The 20681-nt window shown below is 39.2% G+C and overlaps 1 protein-coding gene across 5 annotated transcripts in view; it reads right to left on the reverse strand.

The window, feature by feature from the left end:
* LAMA4 (laminin subunit alpha 4) overlaps positions 1 to 20681 on the reverse strand; it is a 150615-nt gene that overhangs the window by 106672 nt on the left and 23262 nt on the right. For all 5 annotated transcript variants that reach the window (XM_019929599.2, XM_073789520.1, XM_033867643.2 and 2 more), the window contains exon 3: positions 3793 to 3894. In XM_019929599.2, coding sequence (XP_019785158.2) covers positions 3793 to 3894 — 102 coding nt within the window. The remainder of the gene's footprint in view (positions 1 to 3792; positions 3895 to 20681) is intronic.

Genomic DNA, 20681 nt, shown 5'->3' on the forward strand with positions numbered 1-20681 from the left:
ATTTTGGCTTAATACACATAAAGGACAGTTTGAAAATCAGGAGAAAAATGCTAGTGTCTACAGAAATTAGAAATGTAATAACTTTGCTTTCCTGAATTAGGTTTTAATTAGGCTTTGAGAGTAATAAAAAATTCCTTAGCCTTCAATATGTCGAATGACTTCCTTTTCTCCATTGTGCTTAGGGTGGGGTAGAAGTCCATCTAAATATCAATATCTTTTTAATTATAAAATTACTGGCAGTTGTAGAACACTTGGGCAGGTATACTGTAAAGTGAAAAGAAGAAAATAAAAGCCCGTCCACATTTCTACCAGCCAGATGTGAATCCTTAACAGCTTGATGGTTTTCTTTTTAGATTTCAATTATGTTTCGCAGTTATTTAGTGGTTTCAAATCCAAATCTTTTAATTCAGATTTAGATTTTTTCCTGAAATGCTGGCACAGACCTCAAAATCTTTTCATTTTTTTTTCTTTGATTGTCACTGAGCAGGTGGGGGTCTCTGCATGTGTTTCTGAAGCACCCCTGGTCCTCGTACTTTGGACTTCATTATGTTGGTCACGTCCACAAGCATTTTCAAGTAGGTGTACTGTCCCTACAGCCCTTCAGTCCACACAGTGGAAAGCACTTAATCCAAATCCTAGAATAGTTCCAGGCACATAAGTGGTACTCAAAAAATGCTTATTTGTTAAGTGGATAAATGAAATCAACAGATACATCAATGCTTAATCAAAAGGAACCTGAGGGCTTCCCTGGTGGTGTAGTGGTTGAGAGTCTGCCTGCCGATGCAGGGGACACGGGTTCATGCCCCGGTCCGGGAAGATCCCACATGCCGTGGAGCGACTGGGTCCGTAAGCTGTGGCCGCTGAGCCTGTGCGTCCGGAGCCTGTGCTCCGCAATGGGAGAGGCCACAGCAGTGAGAGGACTGTGTACCGCAAAAAAAAAAAAAAAAAGGGAACCTGAGGAGCCCGTGCCAGTGGTGAACTTCAAGTCAGATTTTCTCCACTCTAGTTCTGGTCAGTGGGCTCCACGCTTTCTCCTGATGATGAAGCACCAGTTCTTTAGATGGTAACTGGACTTAGTCATGGTCTCTTCTTGGTTCTCTGTACCTAGCCTCTAGATCAGGGGATAAACTATAGGTTATCAGTGACCAGGCATTCCTATCACTAGCCATCTGTCTGCTTCTGTTTGTTTCTACACCTTAAATCCTTTCTCATGCCTCTTTCGGGATTTCCTAGAGAGTCTGCCATGCCCACTGGAGTTGCCTGGCCTTTAAGTCTCTGCCTAGCTGACTCCACTGAGAATCCTGCCCAGTGCACCCCGGTTCTGATAAGATGCAAAGTGGCCCTTTGGAAAGACAATCAATGCATACTGGATTTCATTAGTTAATCTACTTTTCACTTAACGACCTTTCTGCATTTGAAGAGTTGGCATTCCTCTTGTGAAGAAATCTCTTAAGATTTTTTGGTATTGTCTGAAATGGTAGCATAACTTTGTTTATATATTTTGTCAAATGGCTTAGTTCCTTAAAATCAGTCTGTAAAATATAAGGTCCAATTGAAATTGATCATGGGAATGGAGGAAGAATTAGAAACCAAGAGGCGAAGATAAGACAGAGGCATTACAAGCCTTCAAAATAAAACAAAATGAAATAAAAGAAGGCCATTTATTTTGTTGCTTATGGAAGATAGGAGAAATTAGTTAGGCCAGGCAAACTGTAAGAACTGATTGAAACTCTGGTGCCCACAGTGAATTGCAAGGTGTTCAGGTGGAGCCGCTGTGTCTTCTCTGGCTCCCTGAACGATGACAAGGCGCTGGGGCTACAGGGCAGGAGCTGAGAAGTAAGATGGCTATTTTCTTTTTTTCTTTAATGTTCTATCTTGGAACAAAGTAATTGCAGGAAGATAGGCAACTTCCCTGAGTGTGCATATAAATGTTTACACCCTAGCCCATCCCCAAACTTTTTTTTTTTTTTTTTTTTTTTTTTTTCTGTTACGCGGACCTCTCACTGTTGTGGCCTCTCCCGTTGTGGAGCACAGGCTCCGGACGCGCAAGCTCAGCGGCCATGACTCACGGACCCAGTTGCTCCACGGCATGCGGGATCTTCCCGGACCGGGGCACGAACCCGTGTCCCCTGCATCGGCAGGCGGACTCTCAACCACTGCACCACCAGGGAAGCCCCCGCAAACTTTTATTAGAACTTCGTATGCCCCAGGAACTATGAAGGAATCACGTGATGACTGCCCCCTTCAGAAGCTCAAGTCCAGGTCAAAGATAAAACCATGATAGCTCTTATTCTGACCAGGTCATTGTAACGAACAGTAGTTTTGTCATAGCCCTCTATAGGCACTAGCAGGAGGGACATTTTTCCCCTTTAATTTATTTCAGTCTTCCATCTTACTGTCTAACAGCAGCTGATGGGCTGGCTAATCCCTGTTGTCTTATATTTAAATAAACTAGATGACAAAGAGCATTTAATTGGTCAAATTATCAGAGGTGTACATTATTAGTTCAAGTGCATCCATGGGATTTTCTTTTCAAATGTCACTGGGATTAAAATAACAGGAAACCGGAGATGAAAGCATTAGAAAGGGGTAGACTTTGGCAGCTGCAGGTGCCTACACTGCTACAGAGGACATCCTGGATGTAATGGTTATTTAAGAAGATGGGGGAAGGGGTAAACAGAAACACCAGGACTAAACAAACACTACAAAGAGTTAGCAATGTTTAGTGTTTGCAACTTAATTCTGTCCCTAGAAAAATGTGAATTGTTAGGTTTAAAATAAATGGAAACTTTCTAATTTGCATCTTAACGTAATACATGAGTAAAATAATACCTTCAAGTACACACCTTGAAGACCACTTACAATCAAAATTATCTGCTTAATACAGACAATTATGCTAATTTTGAGGTAGGTAGGTATATTTAAGTATTCTTGCAGTTTATGCAAAAATATTCTTGCAGTTTGGGAAAGCCTCTTTGCCTCATGGGAACTTCTACTGTTATACTACTGTGTAATAGTATCACTCATGAAGGAAAACATGATCTTAAGGCATAAGTCTTTAAAAACGCCTCCTACGACTTCTACTGAAGTCACTTCTGGTAAATATTTCAATCCCCATCTTCACTAGGTTGTTAGTCCTTTTAGTGAAAATGGGCAATATGTAGCACGTACTTTTGCTAAAAGGCTTCTCATTCTCCTTCATAAATCTCTATCATGTTTCACTGTCTATTGGAAAATTCATTTCAGTTAAGGAAAAAAAAAATTCTTTGGGGGCTTGATTACAGAGTTACAAAGGCCATAACGCCAAAGCTTTCATTTTTATTAGCTATTTGGTTTAAACCTTTTTTTTTAAAATTTTGATCTATAGACCTGACTATCTTAAGTTGTAAAATAGGCTATGAAACAACTGTTTTATTCTCCTGGTCTATGTGGAGTGAAGCCAAACATATGGCAAACTGTGCTATTACAGAGGAATTTGGATGGATGATTTCCTCCTCTGTGTATTATTTTCAAGCCCATCACCAATGGCTGTTAGCAGGAAACCAGCTGCCGAGGGTGGTGGGGCAGTTACTGCTAGGGGCACACGCACATTCAGACATACACCTTGGTGACCACTTACAGTCATACGCAGTTTATATGAGGTGTTTTACAGGAAAAGTGAAGGGTATAAAGAAAGCTTGATTAGCAGTTTGCTCCTAGGCAGCTCAAACATCCAGGAAGAATATTTTATCCCCACCCAAGATGCAAAGGCTCGATGCAATATTTGAGAAGCGATAGATGACCCCTACTTACCACACAGAGTCCAGAGCCATCCAAGCACTCGTTGGAATTACCATTACAGTCACAGGGCAAACATTCTCCCGACTGGGCAAAAAAGAATCCTGCGTCGCATTTCTGAAACAGACACAACAAAAGCATCTTCATGACCGAAAAGATCAATTTTGGCCTCATTTTCTGAGAGGAGTACGAGGAACTGATTGGTAAATGATCCAAATATTTCTTTACAGAACATACTAACATGAACTATTTATACTACCATTCAATGATGTATATCCAATTTTCTTTATGTATCTTTTCTGCCTCTTTTTTCACTCCTTTTTTGGGGGGGGCGGGGAGGGCCTGGGGTCGGGGGCTCCTGCAGAGGTTGGCGGACCAGCCACGGCCCGGACACCACGAGAACAAATGGCGTCCAATTCTCGCGATGCGTAGCCGTTCGCGCAGCGAGATCTCGTCTCTTTCTCTCCTTCGCCGCGTGAACGCCTGTCACTTCTCAGCAGAACAGGAGCACCTTTAACACAGCCTGTCACCGTGAGGAAGTAAGATTTTAGGTAACAGTGAAGGAGAAATTTTCTAATGTTTTCTTCCAATCCGACACAAGACAAATCCAAACTATTTGGGTGAGGCACTACTGCATCATGCAGTATGAATAAAGACCTGTGGGTTCAGAAATTATTGCCTGTGGCAGAACAACTTAGAGATGTGTCTGTCATAAACTTGAGCTCTTAAAAAAATACGCTTTTCAGATCCTAAAATTTTAAAGGGAGGGGTAAGGAAGTTAATGAGTCCTTACACTTAGCAGGTCCTTCGTGGGCGCTCTTCCTATTTCATTTGTCCTCGTAACTGCGAGAAACACATTGTTTTCCTTCGTTCCCCTGGTGAGATAATTAAACCCAGAGGTGTGGGTTGTGGTGATGTTAACCGATCTTGCATTTGCTGAATTGCCCTGCCCAAATGTCTCTTGTGCTCAGGTTGAGAAACTTTGTGAGATTGTTCTTGGTTTATGCCATTGGGCTTTTGGATATGTATTTTATGTTTCTTTGGAATGTTTCAATGCTGCAAGGCAGAAATGACATCATAGGCCTGGAAGTCCACTCCTTGTCTGTCAGACAGATTTACATCTAAAGAATTCCAGACAGATAAGAATCTGGGTGGTTTCCACAAACTTACAGAGGAGGAGGGTTCCCATCACACCCGCCATTGACTCGTAGTTTTGTACTGTCTTGGCTACCAGGAAACTTTTCATTGTATCTGGCTGAGGTCCCTCTGACTGTTATGCAAACCCATTTCCTCTTGCTTTTTTCTCTGTAGAGAAAGAATCACTAGACACCATGCACAGTATAAAAACCCCATAGTCCTAAAACTAAAATTTAACATATTCCATTTGGAGGAAGTTTGATAGAGCATAATGTCATTTGCCTATGAAGAAAAGGCAAAGAAATTCTGTCTTTCTAAGTGAAGACAAAATAAGGCTGAGAAGGGACCAATTTATAAATTATAATGGAAATTTTGTAGTTGATGGTAAGCCTTTTTCTCAGTTTCCACTAGGGCACAAAAGAGAGGGAAAGGTGCTAAAATTGCAGTAGGAAGCATTTAATTCACACCACCTGATTTCACATATTTCTAACTTCTGTTTCAAAATACAAGAAATACATGTTTTCACTGTGATGCAGTACACAGAAAAAGGAATTCGCAGAAACAAGAGTAAGAAAAAAGACTCACAAAACAGTAATTAATCTTACTATGTGTCATATACTTTAAACTTCTCTATTTTATTTTATTTTATCTTATTTTATTTTATTTTAAAATATATCCTGGTCCTAAGACATAACATTGATTTGATGACCCATGAATGTGTTGCATCCTGCATTTTGACATTAGGAGGCTTTTAATTATAAAAGGAATGGATAACAGTAGTGAGGGCCTTAGTATTAGTTATCTCAGGACCCTCCATACCAGTGGTTTCTGAGTTCTCTAACTGACCAAGTTACAGACATCTGATTGGGGGAGTTTCTGATTCAATAGTTCTGATGGTGAAGCCAAAGAATCTACATTTTTTTTTTATAAAATAAATTGTGTATTTTAAAAATTATTTATTTTAATTAATTCTTCCCCCCAGCCTTATTGAGATATAATTGACGTATAACGTTGTATAAGTTTAAGGTGTACAGCATGCTGATTTGATATGCATATGTATTGCAAAATGATTACCACCATAGCATTAACTAACAACTCTATCATGTCACATAACTACCATTTCTTTTTTGTGGTGAGAACATGTAAGATTTACTCTCTTAGCAACTCTCAAGTGTATAATACAGTATTATTAACTATAATCAAGGTGCTGTATATTAGATAACCAGAATTTGTTAACCTTTTAACTGGAAGTTTGTACCCTTTGACCAACCTCTCCCTGTTTCCCTGTCTCCCCTCCCAGCCCCTGTAACCACCCTTCTGGTCTCTGTTTCTATGAGTTCCAAGGAGTGGGGCAGAGATGGGAGGTGTATTTGGAAGAGAAAAGCACACTGGTAGTAGCAGGGAGTCTGATAGAGATGCCTGGAAACGGTACATGAAAAGACCCACTTGTACCATCAACTATAGTAAGGACCTTCTTCTGGCCCAAGGAATCAAATTTCTGAAAGGGTGTTTTTAAATTGATAGTAGTGCAAGTCTTTTAGGCATTCTCGCAGCTCATTCTTCTGACGAAGACAAAGAAAATTAAGATTTGCCCTGAATAAATGCATCATTGTGAATATGACAGTGGCTAATCTCTTATTAGCCTGAGGCCCTGACTAAATTAAGAGACTCATTTTTAAAAAACAAAAATAAAATTATCACAACATAGGAAAAAAAACCACAAAAAAATTGAAAGGTTTTGTATTTTAGAAGAGTTTTATGTTTACTGAAAAATTTTGAGGGATCTGTATTTTTAAAAAGCCCCATGAAGATTTCAGTGTGAGACTAGGTTTGGAAGGATTGCTTCAAAGCACCTGTCACAGTACCTTGTACATGTTCATTGCTCAATGAACTTGTGATTGTGATTTGAATGGTTTGGACCAGGACAGGACATCAGAGGTATATGTGCTGTTGGAAACCAGTGGTTTATCCTGCTAATCTACTCACCGCTCTCTGCTGGGGCTGGACTGGGTCTCCAGCGTTTCTCAACACAGTTCAGGCAGCCACTGCCTTGACTAGACTGTGTACAAGATGAAATCTTTGTTATGCCAAGTTTAGGAGGAGACTTCACTCTGAGAATCTGTCATTATCCACTTATCCACACACCAGATGAAGGTTCTGACCTTGTGTGAAGGATGATTTGGCTCAGGTCTCATACTGTGGGAGATGGGAAGAGAAGGGAGGCAGGGACAGGGTTGTGTGGAATAGTCACTTGGCCCCCTGCCAAGAGGGCAAGGAGGGTTGGAAGCCTGGCCAACTCCTTTCTTGCTGAGTTTTGTACACTTGAAAGGATTGTATTTTCTAACTCATCTATCCAGAGAGGAGGCACCATTTTAAAATTCACATAAAGGCACCATATGGAATAATGGAAGCCCTGGGTATGGGGAGCTTCTGATGTCATTCCTAGAGCCCATGCATTGGATACCTTGGACCTTGTGTTGTAGAACTTTAGAGGATTCCTTGAAATGGTAAATTGTTAAGTGGTTCAAAAGAAGCTTGAGTATCCTCAGGAAGAGCTGTTTAAGGTTTTTTCTTTTATGTAAAAACATTTCATCATTTTTTCCCCAGAAAGTTCTGTTAAGTTTTACTGGATCTCTTCTTGAAATTCTATGGGAACTGGCAAAATTGACCTTTGTCATAATAGTAAAAGGTAGATATTCTCAAGGATGAAAGTGTGGCTATTTTTTAGTTTTGCTCTTGGTTAATCTTTTCTCTAAGTAATTCTAAGACCTGTGCTATTTAGAGGCCTGTGAAAGCTGAATAGTCTTCTCACAAGGAGAATAATATCTGTGTGCTTTCCTTGGAAATAGTCTCCAGAATTTACTAAACAAAGATGTGTTTATGTATTATATATGTGTGTGTGTAAGCAAGAGAAGTCTTACAGTCAATTTTTAGATGCCACCCTGAACCCTCTTGCCCACATAAGATTGACCTACAGCAGACAACTGTATAAACACGTGGGTGGGTGATTTAGAGAGCACTCAGGGAGATTTGTATCTTCTGAGATGGTGCCACAACCTTTAAAAAATGGATAATAATAACAAGGATAATAATGACAATAATGATGATGATGATAACTATAATATGGTTACCATTTACTGAGAGCCTGTGTACCAAGTATTGTGATAAGTACTTTATCCATGTTATGGTATTTGCTCTTCACAGCAACTCTGTGAATTAGATATAAGTACCTGCATTTTAGAAATGAACAAACTGAGAGTCAGAGAAGATTAGAAATGTATCCAATGTCACATAGGTTTACAAGAGGTTCAGACTGCTCCAAATCTTCTTGTTTCTCTACTATACCATGCTGCCCCTCGTAAGTAAATAAATAAATAAAATTCAAAATTTTATTTAATTTACATTTTAATTAATTGAACATAAATATTTATCATGCTAAGTCACTGCGTTGGTCATGTTGTATAGGTCTTGCATTTTTACCCCACCATAGCTCTATGAGGTAAGTTCTGTTACCTTCGTTTTGCAGATGTGGTCTGTGTGGCTTACAGGAATTGTTATTCAGGCCAAGTAACACAGATAAGAAATGGTGGACTCAGAAATTAGATTCTTTGTTTGACTCCCACATTTGAGCTCTTAACCTGCTGATGTACCATTAATACATGTTAACCAAACCCTTCTTGTTGGGCACTTAGGTTATTTCCAATTTTTTGCTGTTATAAACAATCCACAGCAGGCTGAAATGAATAAAAAATGTAAAATCTCTCCTTTAAGCCGCAGAAAAAATTCTTTAAAAATATATACAATCATTAATATATAAAAACCATTGAATGGGAATATTTACTTTTTAAACAACTTATTTCAGCCACATTGTCATTTTGCTTTCCACTAAATCACTTGTAGACTTTTTACAGCTCTCCATTCTTAAGCCACTCTGTTACTACAGCTTGCCTCCTGCTCTGACACTGAGATTGGATTAATCAATAATATTTACTTCTGCCTTTGAAGAATAAGAGTTAAAATTGCCATTTGCTTACTTTGTTATGATTAGTGTGATGTCTGGCTTAGAGTAAAAATCAGTATATGTTTACTTGACTGATTTTATATTTATAGAAATCAGAACTAGATAGAACTTAGGAGGAAATTAGTGTGGTGTATCCATGTGCTACTTATATTTAGAGGAACTGGAAATGACAGTGTATATATATGTTGATATCCTTGAAGAAGGCGTTAGTTCCAGAGGTTCATCGTATAATCACAATGTTAATTATTTCACTAGATGTAATTGTAATTAAGATTGTTTCTTAACAAAAAGGATAGCATTTATACAGCTGATTGATCATTTTTGTCCTCATTCAAAGAAGTCTCCTTGAAAACACTAGACTTAAACCAACAATACTGTCATCATACAGAACATATTTTGAATTTTCTTAAAAATTCTTAAATTGTGTTCTTTTGAAGTATAGTCCAGTCTGCATCCTTTGGGTGTGGCAAACTTCTAAAAATCTCTTGGAGTTATCAAATAAAGTGAATACCAAGCAAAGTAATATTAAGTTAAAAACTCATAAAAATCTCACTGTGTTTTCCAAATATTGTCACAGAGGAGCCAGTTAATTGGCCACAAGCCATTACTTTCGCATAGATAGTGAATGTCTAAGACCTTCAGAATTTCTGTTGAAAAGCCCAATTGACTAAACAATTTAAATGCTCTAATAGCATTCTTTAGGAATTTGAGGTCTCCAATCACCCATTAAAATAAACTAACAATAGCAAAAATTGACCAGATTTAGGAGGGGCCTGAAGTTGTCATCTGAAGGTGTGAGACACATCTTGAGATCTCTGAGTAGGTACTTGATGTCCCAGAGAGAAACAGACTCTAATCTCCAGTTCCAACAAAAATAATGAATTAATTATAATAAAATTCATTATAGAGAGCACACGCCACAGCCCTGTGCCTATTCTAATAGGATTTGACCTAAAATTGGAATAGATATTTGCATTGTGTCTTCAACCAAGGATCTACAAACATTTTACAAATATTGACTCATCTTGCTTTCTGAATTAGACTTGTAAAATTTTGATTCATCAACTTTTGCTTTAATTTACTAAGGCTTAATGTGGAAAGCTTTAAAAAAAAAATCTCTCTGAATTCATTCATTTGTATCCAGAGTCATTGCTACCTTCCAAATTAGTATTCTTCAAATTTAACAGCCCACATTCAATTATCTTTCTGCTTAGGTTTTTGTATGGGTATAATCAATCAATTGTTTCCAGGCAACAATGATTTCAGCTCTAGTTTTAGTTTTAGTGAATTCCATTTTTTGTTTTAGTGTATTAGTCACCTTAAAATTTAGTCACCTTAAGATTGAATGTTATGCTCACTTAGGAGCTAAAGCTTTGTGCCTTTACTCAGAGTCTCTGGATCTTACACAATGCTGACTTCCATCTGCTTAAAACTTGGGCAGAATTAAGAATCCGATAGTATTCAGGGACCTTCTAATAGGAACCAATTGTTCAATTTAATCTATTTAAAAATATCAATTTAGCCTTTGCTGAGGAGGAGTGACTTCTAAGAACATATGAATTTATTACACGGGTAGGTATTTCAAAGGCTATTTTTTTCTGTGTCTATAAAAATAAAAGATAAAGTATCTGACATGGAAAGCAGTCCCGAATTAAGCTATTGATAACTTTGCCTCTGTATTTTTTCTGGTAGGACTTAACATGTTTTGATTGTTCATATACAAAACTATAATGGAAGTGCCAAAATAAGTTAAAACGCATTATGCAGTGGGTTACAGTTAGCAAGTTGCTTCTTGATTGACTTCACTTGAATATATAGAGAATTACCCATGTACCCTCCCTTGTGTCTCTTTAAGCTCTTGTTTGCGTAATTGAAATTCCCCACATTTCAATAGGCGAAGTTAATTTTTAGATTTTGACAGTGATTTCACCATAGCTTGATTAGGAAAGTGGTTTCAACATTCCTCAGGGGTTTATCCAGTTCAGAGATATTTTTTCTTAGGATTGGCATAAATAAAGCTGGGGTATCAGCTGAACACAAACTATGGTACTGGTTTCTCCTAGTTGGCTCTTAGAGCTACCTTTGTGCTTATTGCTTGGGAACTTTATCTGCCATTCCGTGGCAAACTTGCAAAACACTCCAGCCCTCAATTTAATCACCAAATGAATTAGAGACAATGATTTAGGTCCCGAGGAATTCTGAGGAGCACAGCACTGCTATCTTGTCCACAGTTAAGCCAGGTCCTTTAATTTTGTAGAGTGGAGAGATAGTTATCATGGCATTTACATTTATGTGGCTATTCCTCAGCACTCTTTATGGGTCTTTTGGGTATTCTCTTGGGCGTGGAAACCAGCGCTCCACTCAAAGGTCTCAGATAACTGTTCTCAAGCCCTGCACTTGATCAAATGCTTATTTGGACTTTTAGATACCAACAGACTCAGGCTGTGATGAAGTACTTACCATACTTGCTAATAAATAGCTCTCTTTAGCTGTAAAACTAAAAGGATCAAACAAGAAAAGTTTAGAGCCCTAAAGCCATAAAGATTTTCCTTTTGAAGTGTTGGATTGGAGGATGATTATGTTCATTAATACTGATGAAAATTTCTTTAATTTTCTCCTTGAAAAGTTAATTAAAACACTTTATAAGTTGCTCGTTTATAGTGGTGATTGCCACTTATAAAACATAATGGGGCTTTAGCAGTGCCTTTTTTCCTTTGATTTTTCTTAAAAAAAGAAATCTGCTAACATCTGGCTTTCTGCTCCGGGTCCTCCTCACATTGCCTCATGTAACTGGCTTGTGCTTTTCACTCCTCGCCTTCCAGGCTATGGTTACACAACATAGCCTCTGCAAGATTTTTTTTTTATATCTGAAAACTGACTCAGTTTTATTTAATTTACTGGGGCAAATGCCATGGACACATTTCCAAGAAAGGAAGAGATGCAGACCACAAGGGCTAGCCTTAAGAGCAAGGAGAGAGGAATGACTTCAGAGTTACAAGGTTTAGGGGATTTTGATATGACTCCTTAACCGCTTAGTAGGAATCAGTGTTGTGAGATGACAGGCATCTCTGTCCTCTTCAACTGGTTTTTGTGAATAATAACCGCGAATATTTATTGACAGACACCAGGCACTGAGCTAAGTGCTCCTTATAGATATTCTGATTTGATCATTACCATTTAATAGCCCACAGGATTGCAAATGTGTGCCTAAATTATCGTTACTTTTTATAAGAAATTGGGAAGTTTAATTGTCTATAAACGGACTATGGCTTCTGTTCAGTATGCCCAGGGAAGGCAGCAGTGCTTCCTGAGGCGAGTTCTCTGGTTGGGGTATTCTGTCAGTTTCCATTGCCAGTAGATGTACCTGTTTCTGTCTTGAGGTGCCCTGTGTACTTCATTGCTACCTTCACACTGGACCATTCAGGATGCAAAGCAAAATGTGACTGGCAGTACCTGTCATTCTTTATGCTCTTCCTTGTGCGTCTATGCATCACTGAAGACATGCTATGGTGAATTAGTAGGAAAGGAGAAATGCATCCCAAATCTCTACTCTACCCATTTATTCTCAGGAGATAATCTTCCCTCTTTTGATGAGAAAATGGAGGTCATTGGGTAGAAAATCTCATACTATCTATCTCTCTTCTCTTTCTCAAAATTTGTCTTTATCTTGACTCATCCTGATGTCCTCTGCCCACCTCAGAGGAGGTAGTGCTTCTCTTGTTGTTAGGAAAGACTAGCCCTCTATCCGTGCTCTGGGGCTTACACACCTGTGGCCAGCAGGCTCTGTCTCATCACCTAGCCTCCCTCCCTCACATGCCACCCACCTCTTTGCACCCACAGGGATGAGGAGAAGCAGAGTACAGTTAAGTGCTGGGTCTTGTGTTGGATAAGCTCTGACTTCTTCCCCCAGGTTCAGATTCTAAGAACACCTTCCTTCAGCTCTGCCTCTTTTTCATTTTCCTCCATTCTTGCCCAGCCAGGCTTGGTGAGTGAGAACTCAATCGCACTGGCTCCACTTCCTTCATGCCAACCTATGCCTCTATCCATCATCCAGTTTCTGTCTCCATGGTGCCACTGAAACTGCCCTGACAAAGCTGTCGGGTGATGTCTTTGTGGCTTTGCTTTTCCAGTGTTACTTGTTCTTATTCCAGTACTTAATATTTTTGAAATTCCCTCCTTGAAATTCTCTCTTCTCTCTGCAGGACAACTCCCACTTTAGGTTTTTCTCCTGCCTCTCTTTCTCAGTATCTGTGGGGGGAGCATTTGGGGGGAAGGAAGGTAGGTTGTTCCTCTTCCTCTGCTGCCCCTGTGTTGTAGGTGTACCCCAAGATAACCTCTGTATCCCTCTTTTTTATCAACACACTCTTGCTGGGTGAGGTCAACCTCTGCCACAGTTTCAGCCTCCATTTATATTCTGGTAACTCCCCAAACGCTCTACATAACCCGGATCTCACTCTTTTAGTCCACACTCTTGTTTCCAAGTACTTGTTAGACAAGTCCTTCTCCAGCTCTATAGGCACATGGAGTTAAATGTATCCCACACTGACCTTATAATATTCTCTCCCCAATCTATTTTTTTCTTTATATCTCAGTTAATTATAAAGATTATGGAACATAAAGGGAAAAAGTAATGGATTAATGCTTTTAAATCACATGAATGTATTTTGCATTAATGTAGTTTTTGGAAATGCTTCCAAAAGAGTGAACTCTGCAAGGATCAGAGAATGGTTTGCATATAGAATGACAAAGTTTAAGAACTCACGTTTTATCTCTTCCTTTTTACAAGCACTTTGCTATCATTGTTTATTTCAAATCTATGGTTTAAATGGAGGTAAATGAAGTATCACAGAGGTTAGAGTCTCAAGTTAGAAACGACCGTACACAATTCTGATCTGTTATAAATTTACTCTCTAAATGAATATCTCTATCTACGTGGACAATAGGACTGGATGTTCTCCAAATTAACTTCTGTGTAGAATACCATGTTTATCAAGGTTAAGTAACTGGAATGTGCTAAGTTGAAGCTTACGTATTTGTTATATTATTAAAACTCAACAGTTACCACAGCGACTGCTTAGAACTTAGACAACAAAAGATTTCTCAGGGAGGAGAATTTTGTCATGGACATTATTTAGAATTGCTGGCACACGGTGCTAATAAAAAGCAGACTGTGGTTTAGTAAGTTTTATTATTGTTTTAAAATTCTCTGTACACAATGCACCCCTTATTGCCTCCACCTGAGTAAGACTGATCCCACCTCCTATCACCCTTTGTATACTGTTGCCTCATAGAGTTTGCACTCTTTCTCTGAGATATTTACCAAGATGACTCTTCCTCCTTGTTCCTAATACCACTGTTTAGGTCAGAATCTTGGCGTTTCTCTCCTGGATTATCATAATTACGTTTACTCTACTCTCTTGGTCACCAGGCTTTCTCCCTTCCAGTCCATTCTTTATTACCAGAATTAATTTTTAAAGACCTTATCATACTGCTTTTCTGCTTCAAACCTCCCAGTGGCTCTTCATTCATTGCATACATGAGTAAGTAAAATTCTTTAGCATGACATACAAGCCTCCTATTTCACAGTAAAATCCTAACTATCTCTTCAGGTTCAACCTCAGCTCCCTCTGCTCTAATTAAACTACATGTTTCCCTCCTCCCCCAACATACCATTCTCTTGACCAACTTGACTTTGCATGTACTGCACAAAGGGTCTTGGGGTGCCTTACTCCTCACCATCACCTATGAATCCTTTCCTCAGTCTCAGACTCAGTTGCTCTTCCTCTGCGTTCACGTGGCACTCTGCACACACCTCATTAGAGCACATGGAACATGCTATTGCAAGTTTTAATCTACACTCTAGCCTCCCTGAAATCACTGTGAGCTCCTTGAGAACAGGGAGTGTCTTATTCATCTTTGTATCCTTATCACCTATCAGAATGATTAACAAATAGCAAGTAGATACTGAAAATGTTAGTTGAAAAAATGGATTTGAACCTGGAAAGAACGAACCAAGAGGGGGAAAATCATGTAAAAACTTTGGAGAGAAATTTGGCAAATCTCACAAGTGAAGATCTCCAATCATGAATGATCTTTAAAAAATAATATTAAGGAAAAAAGCAAGCTGCAGTATAGAAACAGTATGATATTTATATTGTATTTTAAAACATGCAAAATAATTTTGTGTTATACACTGTGTAGGGCTGCATGCATATAAAGAAAAGTAAAAGAAATAAATGGGAACCTAAGAAATCAGGCCTTTTAAGGGTAAAGCAGAGGAATGAGATTGAGGATATATGGGCTTAACTATATTGGCAACATTTTATTTCTTAAGATACATGGAGGGGATACAAATACTCATGAGAAAGAAAAAGAAAGAAAGAGAGAAAAAAAGAAAGAAAGAAAAAGAAAAAGAAAGGAAGAGAAAGAGGAAGAAAGGGAAGGGAGAAAGAGAGAGAGAAAGAGAAAGAAAGAAAGAAAAGAAAGAAAAAAAGAAAGAAAAAGAGAAAGAAAGAAAGAAAGAAAAAATGAAAGAAAGGGAGGAAGGAAGGAGGGGAGGGGAGGGAGGAAGGAAGGAAAGAAAGAAAGACAAAAGATCCCACGTAGGTTGGCTGGCTATTGGATTTCCATGTCTAGACCTGGTAAGGTCTCTAAAACATCATCTCTAGGAAGTGACTAATGTGGTCATAACAATAGATTCAGCTGCTTGTGTATAATTTCCCTAACTTCCTTGTTATTCATTTTATGTACCAGTATCATTCTACACAGTTAAAAAAAATAAGCAGAGGAACATTCCTTACTTAATTTGTTCTTCCTTTGTTTTTCATCGTACAGCTAGTAGCTACCTCATCCCACGTGGAAGCCTTTCACGTGTCTGTATACGTGTCTCAGTTAAAACATACACCAGCTTTTAGGTTCTTCTAAAATGTTCAAATGACTGCTTAATTTGATTTCCACTACTTAATTTATTCTATCAGTAAAGCTACGTGTCCTAGGCTACCTGTGCAATCTGGAGGACTTTTAGGGTGCTTATTTATTCTAGTTGGGGCTTACTAATTTAAGGCAGAGGTAAAAGAGTCTCAAAATAGTGCACAATACTCCCATTTTCCAATGACTGAGAAACTAAAATGTGAAAATCCATGTGAGATGGTTTACAGGCTAGTTTTCTGTTCTAAGAGAGGAGTTGGAGTCCAAACTCAGACTCCTGCCTCCTCAGGGACCAAGACAGCCAATAGTGGGAACCCCAAGCATCTCTGGCTTTAAACTGGCAGAACATGTTTAGCCACAAACTCAGCTAAAGGTTGCCCTCTCCAGCTGGCCTGGAGCTGAAAAAGGGGAACGGGAAAAGACTGTGCAGTGATTCAAACGAAATGAAGCTGCCTTACAGAATTTAAGATTATGTTCTTATACTTGGTTAGTTTTTTGGGGGTATATTCTCTTCTCCATTATTCCTTTACACGAAACTAAAATAATTTGTAAATTACAACAGCTAATTGCAGGAGGTACTTTTGGAAAGGGTTCCCCCACTAGAAAGGAAATGGAAAAGGCCATGAATTTTGAAAGAGGGCTTGTCATTGATTTAGTCAATCAGTCAGTCAGGAGCCCAGTAGGAAACAGAAGTCACTTTAGAGGATTCAAGTGAAGAGAAGGAAGACATGAGAATGGATGGATGGTTTACAGACGCGTGGGGAGGTTAATGCAGCAAGGAATGGAGAGGCCGTGGGAACAGAGGCCTAGCACCCCTAGGGCCCAAGGAACAGAGAAAGCTCTTACTCTGGCCTCTTACAGAGAGGCCAGAGCTGTGAAGGAGAGGCTGCTATTGGACCCGCAGGCATGGGGAGTCACAGCTTCTGCCCAAGAGGCAATGGTGAGGCAGAGAGGGAGCAGGGCAGAACTGCCCCACCTCTCTACTCTCCCTTCTGACTCAGCAGGGGAGCCTGAGTGAGGAGTCTTCAGGGGTCTGCCTCTGGAGGCAGAGCAAGGTGGGTAGGCAGGCACAGCTAGGGTCTGGGGGGAATATAAGTGGGCAAGTGGAGAGTAAGCAACACACCCTCATTCCCAGGGGTGTGGCAGGAGAAGGTACTCAAGCAGCAGTATGAAATAATTGACCTGCTAGCTCTTTATCTGGGGATGATTCAAATGGTCTCCATTTGAAGTAGATGTAGAAAATGACATCTGATTGACTTTCTCAGACAGTCCAGGCCAAGGCCGCTTTCAAAGAATCAAATAGCCTTTACCAAATCTTTGAAGGCTCATTAAAAAATGTTAATTTACTAATTAGGATGGTTTTGAACACTAAAACAGAAGCAAAGTCAGATTTTGTTAGAAAATCATTAAATGTGATACCAGAAATTACGGTGACTGTGTGTATTGAGCTAGAACTAGGCTAAAAGTTTAGGATTATTTATATCCAGTTATTTTGTTTTGGAAGTAGAGTTGATTTACAATGTTGTGTTTCTGATGTACAGCAAAGTGATTCAGTTATACATACATACACACACACATATATGTATGCTTTTTCATATCCCTTTCCATTATGGTTTACAGGGTATTAAATATAATTCCCTGTGCTATGTAGTAGGACCTTGTTTATCTATATCCAGCTGTTTTTTAATCACATCTTCCTTGTGGCCCCACTCCTTGCTTTGTTGGTGGAGAGCAGTGCATCTCCTTCACGTTTTTTGCCTTAGAGAGCCCTATTCTTCAGCCTTCCTCAGGCATAAGCCTCTGAAAACAAGCAAAACCATAACCACACCCATGATCTCCTCCAACATCCTGAACTCAGCTTAAAGTTTCATATACATTTAATCAACTCTTGGGAGATAACAATTCTCTGTTGAAGTGGAAAGGTCTTTTTTAGCTGTAATCATCCTAAATATTAATTTTAGGGTTATAACAGATTTTTAAGTGGGTCCATTAGGGGCCACGGTCAGGAAGGAACATGGATATAAGTGCTTCTTACAAGAAATATGTTTGGAATAGCCAGTAATGCACTGAAAAGAGCTAGCGACTTGACTTCTATTCATCTAGAGGCTGAAGCTGCACCATCTAAAGATGGATTGAACTTCACATGTTTGGACTCTTCTTTCATAATTTATAACAATCTGGGAAAAGTGACATATTTCCCCTGTTCAGTTGATGGAGCATATTTTTAGGGAATCTAAATAGATAACGAGTTTGTATTCAAGGATGGGATCCCTTTCAAGTATCAGTTTTGATAGGTTTCTCAGTATAATTGCAGTCAGTTAATTGTTAAATCAAGAATATTAAGAGCATTTCATAGGTAGGGGGAAATTTTCTTTTCGAATGTATTCTCTCTGTCCCTCTTTTTATCCCTTGTTCTTCCAACAGCTTACAAATCCTCCCCCCGCACCTCCGCCCCACACTCTGTAGCACATCTGTTTAGGTAGTTTTTCTTTAGAATTTGCACCCAAAATTGTCAGAATATGTTGAAAATCTATTCTTTGCCATTTTAAGAAGTGCACACATGTATATCCATGTTCAAGTCCCCATCTGTCAACCATATACCTGGCAGCCATTCAGTTTTGTACATATTTGTTGAGTGAATGAATCAATTTCTTCTCCATATATGCTTCCATTGAGGATACCACCAGCTTCTAGACATCACTGTTTTATCTCTTATGTGCACTGATGTGGTGCACTACAGTCTGTTTCTTACAGGAGCCATAATTCCTTATAGTGGCATCCTCTGGAGACAACTGGGAGCAGTGGAAAGCATGAGGTCTTGATTCCAGTTCCAGTTCTACTACTGGGTAACCTGGCCTGGCTTATTTAACGCTAGGTGTCAGTTTCTCTTTCTGAAAAAAATGGGAGTGATCACCATATTATCTCTTAGAGTGGTTGTGAGTATCAACTAATATTGTGCAGTTAAAGTCCAATGGAAGGGTAGAGAAGGGGTTCAATAGCTGTTAGTTTCCTCCCTTCCTTTTGGACGTGTCTGTTTTAACTGGTAGCTTTTCAGTAAGCTATAAGTCTTCCTTTATGGAACCCAGCTCAGCAATGACCCCTGAAGTTACTGGTTCATTGTCTTTCTTCCTCAGAAGACTTAGCTTCCAGAGAACAGAATCTGGATTTATCTGTTTTGTCACTGTATCCTCAGTGCCCTGCACAGCAGGTGCTTAATGAGTATGTAGTGAATGTATGGTACTGTACATACATTGGTATTATAGGATCACAGGATTCCAGAGCTGCCGAGGATCTTAGTTGTTCCTTCATCTAACCTCTTATTTAAAGTTTGGAAAACTGCAACCGAGAAAAGTAAGGGACTCACCTAAAGTCACGCACATAGAGCAAGTTAATGCCACCCTTAGTGCACCTTCCACTAAACCACACTTCTTGATGATGATGAAAAAAGTGATGTTAAGAATGGTGGGGGCTGTTCTGGGGCTGCAAACAGGCCCACACTGTCCACTTCTGCCTTTCCCAGGCTTATCTGGGATAAAGGTCAACTCTGCTCATGGTTATCAGATTTATCAAGAATCTCATTAAAGTTATTCCAGTAGTACCATCGCCCTCATTTCACGGGTGAGTGCCATCATCATCCAGAGCTCTGACTACCACTCCCCAGGCACGAGGGTGAGGGAGGGGGGTGGGATGGGATGGAGAAGTGGGGGCAGGTGAGGGGGGAACACTTTTTAAATCTTGCTCAGGTTTGCTCTGTGTGGCTCAGCTGAGATGGGAAACCTTGTCCGTCGGCCCTCTGTAATTACTAGATTTGGCATATGGCAATTGTTTGTAATTTAAATATAATAATTTATAGCTAGTGTTTCAAGTTTTAGCAGTTTCTGTTTAGTGCAGATAGAAATAGACTGTGAAGCAAATAATGTAATTACTCATTAGAGAAGTCAACTCTTATTAGAAGCCGGTTGTATGACATCCAGCTGTATCCCTGACACCTCTCTTGTTTCATTTGAGGGATCTGACAATGGGCCTTGGGAAAGGATGCCCCTTTGTGTAACATACAGCAGCGGTTATGCAGGTGTTTCCCTTATGAATCAGAAGCAGATGTCTGGTTGGGCAGAATGTATGACAGCTTGACCCACCTAACAGGAGAACTATGACCTATAAATTGTACTAATAAAATACCATCACTACAATTTTGACTGGGCCATGAAACTAACACCATTGCCCTTCAACACTGAGAGAGGCTAGATCCCACAGAGGGTTTGTGACTGGTTCAAAACTTAGGATTGTAAGTTTTGATATATTTTATATATTGATATATTTTGATATATTTTATAAGACAAATTTTATGAGGCAAATGACAGTGAGCTCTTACACCAAGTGTTCTTATTTGTAAAATGGGAGCAGTAGAATTCATTAAACAAACATTTTACATCTCTACAATGTGTCAAGCACCTAAAAGGCTCAGGAGAATGAATCTTCTGGCCACAACTGAAGTATTTCAGAGTGGTGGTCTGTTCAGGGTCTCTGATGACAGGGCCATTTTCAAACAGTTCATAAATAAATATATCAAACACCAACTGCTTACAGAAAGCAACGCAAATGAGTTATCATCCTGAACATTTAGCTCCTCAATTTGGGGAGCTAATTAAAACAACAATAACAGAAAAACTTTTCCAACAAGTGGTAAATCTATATGAACAAAATTTTAACTACAATATCATGAACTGTTCCTAAGTTCTATTATTTTTAGAACATGAATGAGATTCAAAGTTGGTACAGAATTTCCATTCTTTTCATGTTATTTGGGATTGTTTCCTAT

This window comes from Tursiops truncatus, chromosome 12 (assembly GCF_011762595.2).
Source record: "Tursiops truncatus isolate mTurTru1 chromosome 12, mTurTru1.mat.Y, whole genome shotgun sequence".
Lineage (NCBI taxonomy): Eukaryota > Metazoa > Chordata > Mammalia > Artiodactyla > Delphinidae > Tursiops > Tursiops truncatus.